The 14,687-nt window shown below is 33.8% G+C and overlaps 1 protein-coding gene across 1 annotated transcript in view; it reads right to left on the bottom strand.

The window, feature by feature from the left end:
* LOC140438392 (uncharacterized) overlaps positions 1–14,687 on the bottom strand; it is an 802,897-nt gene that overhangs the window by 364,127 nt on the left and 424,083 nt on the right. Inside the window, exon 5 of the mRNA XM_072528074.1 lies at positions 3,843–3,927. Coding sequence (XP_072384175.1) covers positions 3,843–3,927 — 85 coding nt within the window. The remainder of the gene's footprint in view (positions 1–3,842; positions 3,928–14,687) is intronic.

Below are 14,687 nucleotides of genomic sequence, written 5' to 3'. Positions count from 1 at the left end.
ATACATAGTAGAGATGGAAACAGTCGTTATTAAGACTTTTTTCGTATTTTAGTTTACTTTTCTTATCATTATTTTTTTAGAGAACAAAAATATGGTCTTGTAAAGAAGAAAGCTGTCACGGAAAACGAGAGATTTTTAAACTAAAAGACAACCAAGGTTTCCCAACAACAAATAGAGAAAAACTGCTGAAAATAACAGAAAACTTTTACACTGATCTATATACAAGTGATATCAACCAAGGACCAGAGCTTCAGCCGGATATAACTAAAAAAAAGCAGAAACTTGTTAAGATACATTAGAAATAACAATGCCCCTGGAGAAGACGACGTAGTGATAGAGGCTTTAAAATCTGGAGGAGAAACACTATTTAAACAGATTAAAGACTTATTTAATCTATGGCTTGAAAATGGAATAATCTCGTCTCAGTGAAACAACGTCATAACAATACTTCTCAATAAAAACAAAAAATATTTTTCAGTTTAAGTTTCATATCCAAAACGATATTTTTGTGATTGGAATTTGCTAAAGGGTCGGCCCAATTCTGATAATTAAAATGTCAAAAAGTATAAATTAATGAGATGTATCGAAACTCTATTTAATTAAATTTTCAATATTCTTTACTCTTTACTCTAAAACTCCAACAGAACGATTTTTATTGATGGACGACACTAGGCAGTGATGATCGATGTGTAATGAATTTTTTGTTTTTGTTTTGTCTGTATCAAATATAGACCTATATAGAAAATTAATTATATCGTATATCGAGAAAAAAATTTAGTCAGAGTTGGCAGTTTTAAAATTTAGGAACTTAAAAATCATAAATTAGCTTAAAAATAAAATTGCCTTGGATTGTTTTTGATTGAATAAAAAATGAAAAATCACAAGAGAAGGCAGTAAAATAAGAACATGTACATTTACTGTCAAACCATCCTCTAAAAACATGTAAAATACATAAATTTATATAATAAATATGCAAATATGATATAGTTCTGTTACCCTTTTGCCTTTAACCGTTTGAAATTTCTGATTAGTGCGCACAGAGTCCTCTCTAAATTGAAGTTTAGGAATTGTTGTTTTTTTACCAAAAATTGTTAAGTTTCATTTCTGATTTCATAATTTCTTTCTATGTTTCTCATACAAAATTATCCCATAACTCACAGTTCCATGTGTTGAAGTAGACTATTTCTACTTTTATAATTGGTGTTGTCAGTTACGTAGCAGTCGTAAGGTACAGCTGGTTCCTAAAAAAACTGACACGACTCGGTAGAAAATTGAGCAGTGTATTTTGAAGGATGAATCCTTATTATTTACATACTGTCGCTGTCACTGCCCACAGCCAAATCTTAAAATTTGTCAGATAATTTATTCTGTTCAATCCCAAAAAAATGGCTCCACATGCTAGCAAACAACTAAAAGCTAGAATTGTAAGGAAATTAGAAGATGGTTGGTCACTATCTGCCATAGCGAACCATTTTAACGTAAACAGAACAACAGTTTTTAATATTAATAAAAGATGGAGAAAACAAGAAACTCTCGAAAGAAAGCAAGGTCCTGGAAGACCAAAAATATCTACCGCTCATGAAGATCGTACGCTTTTGGAGAGATTAGAAGAGAATACTTTTGAAGATGCGAAAACTGCAAGAATTATGTTACAGTTTCCGGGAAGAAAGCCAACAACTTGGCGCAGAATTAAAGCATCGAGTCTTAGGTACCAAACTGCAGCAAAAAAAAACAAGCTCTTACACCACAACAGAAGCAGGCTTATATTTGCTTTAAACCAGCAGCTACAAAATCAAGATTTTTGGGACAGGGTAATGTTTATAGATGAAAAATTTTTTCAATCTTCTAAAAAGAGCAAAATTGGAGTGTATAGACCAGATATTAATAGATTTAATCCTCTGTATGTTGAGATATCGAGCAACTGGTCATTTTAGCGCCAATGTATGGGGATGGATTTCATCTAGAGGAATGGGAATGGTATGGCGTATTGATGGCAGGTTTGTTGGGCAGACTTATCTGAATATTCTAGAAAACATCATGTTTCTCAGTGTAGAACAGTCGTAACCAGAAAAAAAATTTATCCTCCAACAAGATAATTGTTCTGTTCACACTGCAAATATAATAAACCAGTGGCTCCAGACATCGAAACCTTACCATGACCCAGCTACAGTCCAGATTTAAACCCAATTGAGAATGTGTGGGGTGTTATTATAAAACGGTTGTATCGGCGTAATTTTATACCTCAAAATGCTAAAGAGCTGTGGCACGGTATACAAAAGGTTTGGGAAGAACTCTCTGAAGAAGACAATTTCATAGTTAGTTTCACGCAAATCGACCGAAGACTACAAGCGGTTATCAATGCTGATGGAAATATTACAAAAAAATAATTTTATTTTTACATACCTAAATTTAGTATACCTAGTTTTGATCTTCCAAACCCACGCTTTCTTTCGAGAGTTTCTTGTTCCCTCCATTTTTTATTAATAGAGAAACTGTGGTTCTGCTTATGTTAATATGTTTAGCTGCCTCTGATAGTGCCCAGTTATCTTTTAATTTTGTAACGTTATAACACATTTTTATTAATTTATATTTAAATAATTATTTTATTTTAATTTCTGTATTAATTTATTAATTCCTGCCTTCAGATTCGGTTTTACTATTTTTTCTTCAAAAAGTACTTGGCGCCCTCTGCCTTTCTTTTCTTTCTCTTTCTTTTCGGTAGAATAAATATTTGCCTTCTCTCTTTCTGTCTGGTAGACTAAATATTCTGTTCTGATATGTTGACAGAAAAGCTAATTCCATCATGGGCTTACGTCCTATATCATCTGTGTAAACTTCAGTTTAATCTACCTACTTTCTGTCAATCAACTTTTCTAACATAGTGGTAATATAATATTTTGTCTGTTTTTGAAATTTATAAAAGAAGGCAAAAATTAATATAAGCTTCATTTTTATGGTCTGCAGAATTCTCATGGGTTTATTGGAAGTACTAAAGATTTTATTGGCTGTATTGAAACACTATTGGAGAATATGGAATAACTTGATATTCCTTAGAAGATTTTACTGAATATTTTAAGAAACTATTTATTGAATAACTGCACTACTTAAATATTTTGCCTACTTAAATATTCTTTTTTTATTTTTAATAAATATGATTAGTTACGTAATTGTTTTATTTGCTATCACCTAAGTGTGCAGGTTTCATTCCTAGTTTAAGACAAAACGAACTCACACTTGAGATACTGAGCTAGGCGAAGCATAGACGATAAGCTCTCATGGTTGATTGAGGTATTATTTTTATAATAGTATTTCAATTCTCTTTGGTAGTCTTATCGTTACAATTAATTTAAAATTCTTGCTTTAATATATTGTTGAGTTAAGTGGTTTGTTTTATTCCTTAATAATAATAAAAATAACAACCCTATTTTATGTAAAAACTATCATTTATATAGTCTTTATAAAATGCAGGAATTCAAAATAATATCAAAATTTAGACCTTAATAATTATTAAAATTTATGAATAATTATGTAACATCTATTGTTTGTTGTTTGTTTGTTTATTTTATTATTTGTCTGCCATAATAAATGTAATATAATGTTAGACCTGCTCAAAATGATTAACTCTTACTAAGAGTCGTATCAGTTTTTTAGGAACCAGCTGTACATATGGCAATCGAGGCCGAGTATCTGTTTATAAAAGCGGTAATCCCTATCGAATTATAATAGAATTTATTAATGAAGTAATGATTAATTAGACACGCTTATCTTTGAAATGGATTAAATTTCAACGGGCGATATATCCTACAAGTAGTCTACAATAAACACAGATTTGTCTCTCTTACCTCCATCTCCAATAAGTCGCATTTGCAGCAAAGAAGGATCTTCATTATGCTCTTCTAGAACTGTATCGTCAGTTACTGTCAGGTCCTGAAACAAAATAAAGGAATTTACTATTTTTGTTGAGAATAAGCCACAACTTTACTTTAAAATTAAGTTTTATTTGACGTTTCGATTTCCAAATACAAAACATTAATAAATTAAACGAATTTTGTTTGTGTTGCTTAGTAATAAAAAACTCTTCTAATAGTTTTATTATTTCTTACTCATTCATATTAAAAATTCAAATATACATTATACATTTTAAAGTAGATGACTTTAAAACAATATTGCCAATATTTTGAGTTGCGTTCCTGGGACGACTTTATTGTAAGTTTATTCAATTACATGAAAAATATTTAACTTCAACTTCAACATTCAACTTCAACTTAAAAATATCCGTCAGAAAAATCATAGCATGAGATTTGTCGTACATTTATTTTATTTCAATATTCTCACCAATCTTGATATGTTATTGACTAATAGTGGTATTTTCTTTCTATTGTTTTTCTCGTTAAATATGGGTAACCAGATCTTACTACATTATTCCGAGGAATTTGCGACGAAATTGGATTCATTTAACATAATTAGAGCAGTGTCTTTGATTTTTCCCTTTTTACCATCTGTTTTTTTCAGGACTATACTTGAATCTTTCTACACTATAGAAAGTGCGAAACAATCATCGGAGACGATCAGTTTGGGTTCAGAACCGGCATGGGAACGAGAGAAGCACTGTTCAGTTTACTAGTTCTCGCCCAAAAATGCTACGACCAACAGAAAGATATATTTATATGCTTTATAGACTTCGAAAAAGCATTTGATAGAGTAAGACACGACCTACTATTAGAACGTTTGCAAGAAGTCGGTTTAGATGGAAAAGACATCAAATTCTTAAAAAACTTGTACTGTAACCAAAACGCCAGAGTTAGGATCGAAGGTTCCACATCCGCAGAAGTAGAAATTAGGAGGGGAGTTAGACAAGGATGTGTTCTGTCGCCTCTGCTGTTTAATCTTTACTCCGAGTTTCTATTTAAAGAAGCATTGGAGGATTCCAAGGATGGAGCCAAGGTGAATGGCGTAAATATCAACAGTATCAGATACGTCGATGATACAGTGTTAATTGCGGATTCCGACTTAGGTCTACAACGACTCATCGACAAGACCAACTCGACCTGTGAGCAATTTGGTATGAAAATAAACATTAAAAAAACCAAAGTGATGTCAATCCGAAAAAACCAAAACGTACCTCAACCTTGCACAAGAAATGGGCACATTTTAGAACAGGTCAATAGATTTAAGTACCTGGGATGTTGGATCGATAGCAGCCTAAATCCTGATCTAGAAATAAGATCGAGAATAGAACAGGCCAGAAAATCTTTCGAAAAAATAAAAAAACTGCTTTGTGATTCTCGAATAAAACTCGAAATTCGACTACGTTTATCAAAATGCTACGTCTGGTCGACTCTTCTATATGCAGTTGAAACGTGGACCCTTAAAACATCAACCGTAAATAAATTGGAGGCCTTTCAAATGTGGATCTACCGGAGAATACTCAAAATTTCATGGACATCGCATACCTCAAACGAAGAAGTGCTGCATAGAATATGCAAGGTAAGAGAACTTTTTAACACAGTAAAAGTTAGAAAAACATCATACCTAGGCCACATACTGAGAAATAATAAGTACCAATATGCCCAACTTATAGTGAAAGAAAAAATCAAGGGAAACAGAGGCCTAGGAAGGAAAAGACTATCGTGGCTCAGAAACATCCGACAATGGACAGGGCTAAATTTTGAACAGCTAATAAGAACAGCTGAAGATAGAGAAGAGTTTAAAATTGTAGTAGCCAACCTCCATTTAGGAGAGGGCACTTTAAGAAGAAGAAGAACACTATATGTTTAACATATTTTCGATCTATCAAATTCTCTATATTTAATATAAGATTGTTGTTCACGTGGTCTTGAAGTTTCACCTAAATAAAAATGTTCGCATTCACAAGGTATTTTATAAATACAATTCTTTGTTCTTTCTTGTTCATTGTTAGGTTGATTTTATATACAATATATCTCAATGTGTTTGTTTTTTTGAATGTTGTTAAAATGTTGAATGTATTTCCTATCGTTTCAAATCTTTTCTGATATCATGTATGGTATTGTTATTTTCCTCGTATTATTTCTTGTAAATGTTATAGGATCCCGTTCTAATTTGTTCTGTTCCATTTGGTCTATTCTTGAAAATTCCTTATTTATAAACGACAAAGGATAATCATTTTCTATGAGTCCCTTATAATAAAAACGAATAAGGATAGTAGATGGCAGGGTCACCATGTAATAGAAGAATAAGAAGAATAAAGATATGCCTGGATAACTTGGTAAACAAATCCTGCATCTCATCATACCGCCAATGTATAAATCAATTATATTTCTCGAATGTAACTACATTTTGCCTTGGATGAGGGATAACAACTACATATTTAACTTGTGATGTATCTCGTTTATTGATTACTTATATACATACGGAATAGCGTATCGATCACATTACTTAACACATACTTAATACATTTCGAATAAATTAACTATTATGACTGACTAACGAACTTATATTATTGATTCCTCGTCTACTCTTTATATATCATAACACCTATGACGAATTGGCTCTTTCACTGGGCCAGATATTATTGAAATTGCTAGCCTGCAAGGTTGCACTTTGCTTTAAGAATGTGTTTAAATGTTATACAATACGTGTTCTAGTTTCTAATTGATCTAATAAAAATATGTAAACAATTTATATAATTTATAATGAGTATTTTTCGGGATTTTTTATGAATCTTTAATATCTTAATATCTCAATATCTTACCACACTCTTTTTAACATTGATATTGTGATTTGATTTATAATTTAGATATCTGTTGGTGTTTGTTGGTTTTCTGTACACCTGGGTCTCTAAATATATCTAAATAAAGGAAATTAACCATAAATATGCTTACAAAGTATTATCACAGACAAAATAAGCTTTAAAATAATGTTCATAGTTATGTTTTATCATTAAACGTTTTTATATCCTTGATGCATTAATATCACTGCTAAACTTTACTTATGATCAAATATTTCAAACCAATTTGATCTATTTGTAGTATTTCTTACTGTCTTATCTTTTCGTGTCACCATGTTTAATCCGATTTGAATCATCATCAATCTTATTTACTAATTTTACTGGGAACTAACCATAATTTTAGTTTAAAATATATTTATTTTAACGTTTCGATTTCCACTTCGGAAATTCTTCTCAAAATTATATTAATCAAAGGTTGTTTAATTGGTTCGAATGTTTCACGAATATTTCTTCCTACCAATTCCAATTCCATTCTTTCCCCCTATAATTTGCGAGTAATACATAAACGTGTCTATAACAAAACTAGACGATAGAATAATAGGAAACCAACCGGGATTTAGAAAAGGATTTGGCACTAAAGAGGAACTAAATGTTTACACACTTAAAAATACTTTCCTTTTTCCATTATTTGAAATTAATAATAAATTTATCGAAGTAAGAAATTTGGCCGTTTCCTATATTCAAATTTAATATATTTGCCGTTCCAGTCGATGTCTTATCCATTATCATCACTTTGACTCCTATGTGTATAATATATAATACACAACAGGTACTCTCCCTGAGCCTATGTGTATGAATTTGATACACAAGAGTAGAACGCATTCAAGCGACTGTGTATGTGGTCCGAACGCAGTTGTAATGTATTTATACGTGTATTATCATTCCTTTAGGCTGTGGTAACCAATTTTCAATGTTAGTTCGGTAATCCTAGCATACTAAAATCGGCAACATTGTAGATAAAATTTGGAGACACAAAATCGGCGAGTGGCATGTGGCATACCAGTTACTGTTAGACCTTTATTGTAGTCAGGTTTGTTTATGTACAATGTCTAAAAATAACAAGAGATACCTTCCTTTATACGAACTTGAGCATCTGGCTGAAAATCTTAGCGAAATAAGTGATTGTAAATTTGATGACTCAGATGTCGATCCATTATACACTGATATTTCCGATAGCAGTGAATACTCTTCAGATTTTGAACCACAAACAAAACAGCAGAAAGTGGAACAAGTGGAAATAATGTTAAGTCAACCTAGAATTCAAGATGAACAGTTAAATTTGCAAATAAGCGAAAGTGAATCTGAAATTGAAGATCTAAATAATATAGATATGGTAAATCCTCATATAGGGAATTTACAGGCAAATGTTATATAGAACAATGTTGATGGAAATTTGAATACATTCGACGTTATACATAAAAATACTTCTTTTGGTACAGTTGTAGAAAGTAGGGAAAATGATACACCTTTAACATTTTATAGACTACTTCTAACAGACGAGATACTCGATATTTTAGTGCAGGAAACAAATCGATATGCCGAACAAAAAATTATTGATGCTATAAATCGTGAAAACGTTAAGACAAATTCATATCTCACTAACTGGAATGATACTAACAGAGAAGAAATATTAAAATTTTTGGGAATTTTGATATGGATGGGTTTGAATACAAAACCACGACTACGAGATTACTGGAGCACTAATTTTATCCATCATTGCTCAATATACAAGAAGACAAACATGTCGAGGTGTAAATTTGAAGCTCTTCTTGCTTGCTTCCATTTTTCAGATAATGAAGCTTGTCCCGAAGGAAGCAGATTGTTCAAAGTTGAACCATTGTTGCAGGCGTTCAATAGAAGTTGTCAATCTGCTTTGGTACCAGTCAAATACGTTTGCATTGATGAATCGATGATTCCCTTTAGAGGACGTTTGTCATTTTTACAGTACATACCTGGCAAACGTAATAAATATGGAGAAAAAGTTTTCAAACTCTGCGGAAAAGGCGGCTACACATATCAAGCAAAAATTTATGGCGGAAAGCAAAAAAGACCAAAGGAATAATCACTAGCATCCCTAGTGATCATGGAATTAATGCAACCTTTTCTACACTCAGGAAGAACTTTGGTTACTGAAGACTGTCAAATATTGTAATTTAATGAATTGTATTGTAAACGGCCCAACACCGAAAGGTACAAATGGGTTCTACTGATTAAGTAAGTAAAGTTCTACACTCAGGAAGAACTTTGGTTACAGACAATTTTTACACTAGTGTCAATTTGGCACACGAACTAAATGATAACAATATTCATCTAATTGAAACACTTCGTAAAAAAAAAATAGGAAATACAATCCTAAGTCAGTGTTTGAAGCAAAGCTAAATAAAGGAGATATGATGGCGCTACAGAGCAACACAAAAGTTATTGTAGGAAAATGGATCGACAAAACAGAGGTAACATTTTTGACTACAAAATCTTGTCCAGAAATGGTCGACGTTCGTACAAAATCAGGAATAAAAAAAAATAGTAGAATATAATTCTGTTAAATCTTACATTGACATCTCTGATCAAAAAGCTTCCTACAGTAGGTAGGATAATTCTGTACAACAAAGCTTTGAACAAAAATATGGGTGTAACACAATTTCGCGAAGAATTAGTGACTGCCATTTGCAAAGACAATAATGTTACAAACCCTCAACAAACACACCATAGACTGGAAGAATATGACCAAAGAGGACGATGTGTTATATGTTACACCACACTGGCAAAATCCTTTGGTCGCGCACATGCATCTAAGAATTCCAAACAGTGCAACACTAGGTGTACTGGCACTGAATGTAGAGAAAAAAAATTTATGTGTAACATTTGTTTTTTTAAAACACATAATGTATATTTAAAATAATTTGTTTAGATGTTTGCTTAGGTTTTTTCGTAATAAAGTTTCATAAATAATGTGTATCAATTTCAATACATATAGGCTATGGGTAATGACATTATGAAAAGTCGTCTAGGTGAACTGCGTGTATCAAAAATAAACACACCCTACAAAGCCCTTTTTAAATAAAAAAAATGTCATTATATGAATTAACTCATACATATAAAGCATTTTATTAAAGAACATGAAAAAAAAGTGGTCAGGCTGTGACAACTTATGCGGATAAATAGGCCCAGGAGTTAAAGTGTTATTTTAGTGAAGACCATTGGAAATAGTGACAGTTCATATATTAATTCGCGTAACAAATATTTGACGATCTTTTAATCGTGCAGCGTGCTATATCTCATCCAAACATTGAAATGGATACGTGGGCAGACGAAAAAATGAATTAACTGTCTGTGCGTATGCAAATAGATATTATAACTTGGACAGTTTTCAAAAAAAAGTTAGACGACCTACAGACCACGATCTGGTTTATTTGTAAATTGTTGTATCCTCTCAGAAGTTTTGGCACGAATTTTTGCATGTTCACTGGAATTTCTAAATTTTGTGATGCAATATTTATTTTTAAAGAAAATAGAGATACATTGTGTCGTGTTTAAGATATATGTAAAAAATCGCGATACTTTTTATATTTTGTTTCCTAGTTCTTAGCTCAAAAAATTATTGTTTATATTTCATTTTTTTTAATCCTTCGCTATAAGTATTTTTTAAAATTCAAGTTATAATCTGTCCTTTTAAGAATGATAGCACGAATTCTCTAACGTATATCATTATCCTCCATAAACTATACAAGTCGGATACAGGGTAAGTTAAAATGCATTGATAAATTTAAACCCAGTATTTTACATCAATTTCGAAAAGTAATATTACCACTCGTCAATTTAGATATTTACAAATTTAAATGGTATAAAATGTTTTAGTCTGTTACATATAAAATATTATAAGATATATAAAAACAAAACAACTAATAAAATAATGATAGCACTCACCTTAGAATAAAATTCAATTAACTCCTGCACAAAATCAGAAGACAACTCGTTTCTAAAAAATTTAAGTTAATCCAGGTTATTACGGAAGGTACAAAATCTATCGGTACATAAAGGTCTAAAAATCAGAAAGTCCTTGAAAGTCAGTGGGTTTTATATATATTTTGCATATTTATGTGCAATCGGTGCTTTCCCACCCAGATGAAGACCTCGACCTCACCGAAGAAGTCGAGGAACAGAGACAAAGGCCTGAGGACCTTAACAACATCATCCCTTCAACATCACCGGAGGAGATAAACGAACTGACCACGAATAGTTCACCTAAGAAAGCCCCAGGCCTAAACCAAATAATAAACAGAGCCTTAAAATACCTACCGGCTAGAGCGATAGTATTCTTAACTAACAACAAGACAATAAGTTCCCGCAAAACTACAGGCCAATTAGCTTACTTTCAGCAATTAGAAAAATTGTGGAAAGAATCATCCTAAGCAGATTACAAGCTGAAACGGACAGGCTTAAAATAATCCCAGAAGCACAGTTTGGCTTCAGAGCAGACCACTCCAGCGAGCTGCAAGTACTCAGATTAACAAAGTACGTAGCAGATGGATTTAACGATAAGCAGTACACAGGAGCAGCCGTCCTGGATGTAAGCAAAGCCTTCGACAGAGTCTGGCATAAAGGGCTGATATACAAAATGAGAGGATATGGCTACAGCACAATGGCGAGACTAGTCTCTTCCTACTTGAGAAACCGGAGCTTCAGAGTTCAAATAGGGCAAGTCCTGTCAGAACTCGGAACCCCGGAGGCTCGAGCGCCACAGGGAGCGGTCCTGTCTCTCCTGCTGTACTCAATATTTACCGCAGACGTTCCCAGAACACCAGGAATACTATTAAACCTTTACCACGACACTGCAGTGTCGTGGTAAATGTTGCACACTTGGAATAGCGGCCAAGCACCGAAATGTAGACATAGCAGTAAACAACCTGCAAATCGCGTAGGACGAAATCGAGGAGTGGAGTATTAGATGGAAAATCGCCATAAACTTCGACAAAACGCAAGCGGTGCTATTCAAAAAGAAACATCAGCAACCATAGGAACAACTTACGGTACAGAATAATCCCATCGAGTAGAAAAGCGAGGCAAAATACCTTGGAGTCATCATGGATAAAGGACTCACATTCAAAAAGTACGTAGACGCCACAGTGCAAAAGCCAACATAGCTAAAGTATCCATTAGGGGACTCACAGACAGAAAAAGCAAATTAAGGATAAAAACCAAAATGAGATTAATAAACAGTATTATTCTTCCGATACTTACATACGCATCTCTCGCATGGGGACACACCTGTAATACTACAAAGAAGAGGATTCAAGCAGTTCACAACAGCTACTTAAGACAAGCCATTAACATCCCAATATCTGTAGCAGAATGCTTCATATACAAGGGAGCTATGTACAACAAGTCAAAGTGACTGAAATAATGAAGGATAGAGCCAGAATTAAATTCGCAGAACTGGAAAACCACCCTAGTTCCATACTGCGAGAGATCATGAGATATGACGCTTTCAATAACAACAAATAGTGGAATAAATAAAGGAACCAAATAAAAGCGAAGTCAGACAAAATAAAAAGTAGTGAGAGAAAACATAATAAATAATCAAGAAAACAAACAAACAAAATCACGAGAGAGAAAAACAAAAACCCCTGAGAGAAAAATAAACAAACAGAGGATAGTTCGTAGCTCTAAAAATTTGATAAACACTGCAAATCGCCCCACTGTGTGGGATCCAAGGGGATAGGACCAAAAAAACACCATTAGGACCTTCACATAGACATCATACAAAAAAAAATTAACAAAAAATATTAAAAGCGGCCTAGGTTCCAATGCCAAGAAAGAAAGGGATACTAGACAAGTAAAATATAATTTACATATGCTAAAAAATGAAAACAAAGAGAAACAGTTCCAGTCACATATAAAAGAAACCCTAAAACACACCTGGGCAGTCGACCAGTCAAGCACGGAAATGTGGAACAACTGCAAGGAGGCTCTGAAATTAGAAGCCGAAAGCACATTGGGAATATCCCGAACCCAAGAAAGAAACGACTGGTTCGACCAAGACTGCAAAAAAATAACAGATGAGAAGAACGAGGCATTTAGGACCATGCAACAACGAAAAACTAGAACAACAATAGATAGATACAAAAACTTAAGGAGAGAGGAAAAACGCATACACCGAAAAAAGCAACGAGTCTCGGTAAATGACATATTAGAACTGCTCGAAAGCCATATGAGTCACGGAGAAACAAGAAAGTTCTAACGTCAAATAAATATTATTAGAAAAGAATTCAAACCGAGAATCAACTATTGTAATGATAAGGAAGGTAACTTACTTACCAACAAAGAGGATATCCTTTTACGATGGGTAGAGCACTTTCGAGAGTTGCTGGAAGGGGAACCTACTAACAATATAGAGCTGGGATACCGAAATGAGGAACTCGTGGAACCCCCCTCGGTAGATGAAGTGAAAATATCTATAGAAAAACTAAGGAACCATAGGTCCCCAGGTAGCCATGGCATCCCAGCAGAGTTATTTAAGCACGGTGGAGAGCAGCTCACCAAGGTGATGCGAGAAATTGTTTGTAGAATTTGGTCTGAGGAGCAAATGCCTGAAGAATGGAGCTTAGGCTTAATTTGCCCGTTACACAAAAAGGGAAACCAACTGGAATGCAAATAATTACCGCGGAATAACTCTCCTAAATACAGCATACAAGATATTGTCAAATATTTTGCAAGAGAGATTAAAGCCTTATACTGAAATGTTTCTAAGAGAATATCAGGCAGGATTCAGGCGTGGATGTTCAACCATTAACCAGATCTTTACACTACGACAGATCCTCGAAAAAGCGCAAGAGTTTAACATAGATATGTATCATATTTTTGTCGATTTTAAAGCGGCATATGACAGTGTCTTAAGACCAAGTCTTTACAACGCTATGAATGAGTTAGGAATTTAAAAAAAACTCATATGTTTGATAAAAGTGACAATGGCGAAGATGCTATCAGCAGTAAAAATTCAAAACGACTCGTCAACCCCATTTCAAATACATAGGGGGTTAAGGCAGGGAGATGCGATGGCGTGTCAGCTTTTTAATGTCGCCTTAGAAAAAGTTGTACGAGACGCTAATTTAGATAGCAGGGGAACAATATTTAATAGATCAGTCCAAATTCTAGCATATGCAGACGAAGTGGACATTATAACAAGAACTAGGACGAGAACTGCGGAAATCCTAATTGAGCTAATAGCAGCAGCAGAACGAATGGGGTTACAGATAAATCAAAATAAAACCAAATTCATGGCGACTAACACAAACACAAGAGCTGGAAATGTTGACACAAATTTAATCATCAATGACCAAAACTTCGAAGCAGTCAAAGAGTTCATATATCTAGGGACATTGGTTAACCCCAATAATAACACATCTGAGGAAATAAAAAGGCGAATAATAATTGCAAACAGGTGTTATCATGGTCTATCAAAGTACTTAGCTAACAAACGTCTGTCTCAAAAAACTCGTATAAGGCTGTATAGAACACTGATAGTCCCCGTTCTAACATATGGATCAGAGGCATGGACGCTAACGAAAACAGATGAATCCGCTCTATCCATTTTTGAAAGAAAGGTGCTACGCAAGATATTCGGAGCGGTCTGTGAGAACGGAATATGGAGGCGTAGATATAACTTTGAACTGCAGAATATCTACAAGCATACGTTTGGTGGTAAAGATATTACCACTATAATTTTGCGAAACCGCCTGCAGTGGGCAGGACATGTAGCCCGGGCCCCTGAGTCAAACATGATAAAAAAGATTCTAACAGCGCAACCCGTGGGAATGAGAAGACGGGGTAGACCAAAGCTGAGGTGGAGGGAAGGGGTAACACAAGATGCCGAGAAGATCGGAGTCGGCAACTTGAAAATGCAAGCGAGGGACAGAATAGA

Source organism: Diabrotica undecimpunctata, chromosome 4, assembly GCF_040954645.1.
Source record: "Diabrotica undecimpunctata isolate CICGRU chromosome 4, icDiaUnde3, whole genome shotgun sequence".
NCBI lineage: Eukaryota > Metazoa > Arthropoda > Insecta > Coleoptera > Chrysomelidae > Diabrotica > Diabrotica undecimpunctata.
Note: the sequence above shows the minus strand (reverse complement) of the source record. Positions and strands in the feature narration are given on the sequence as shown.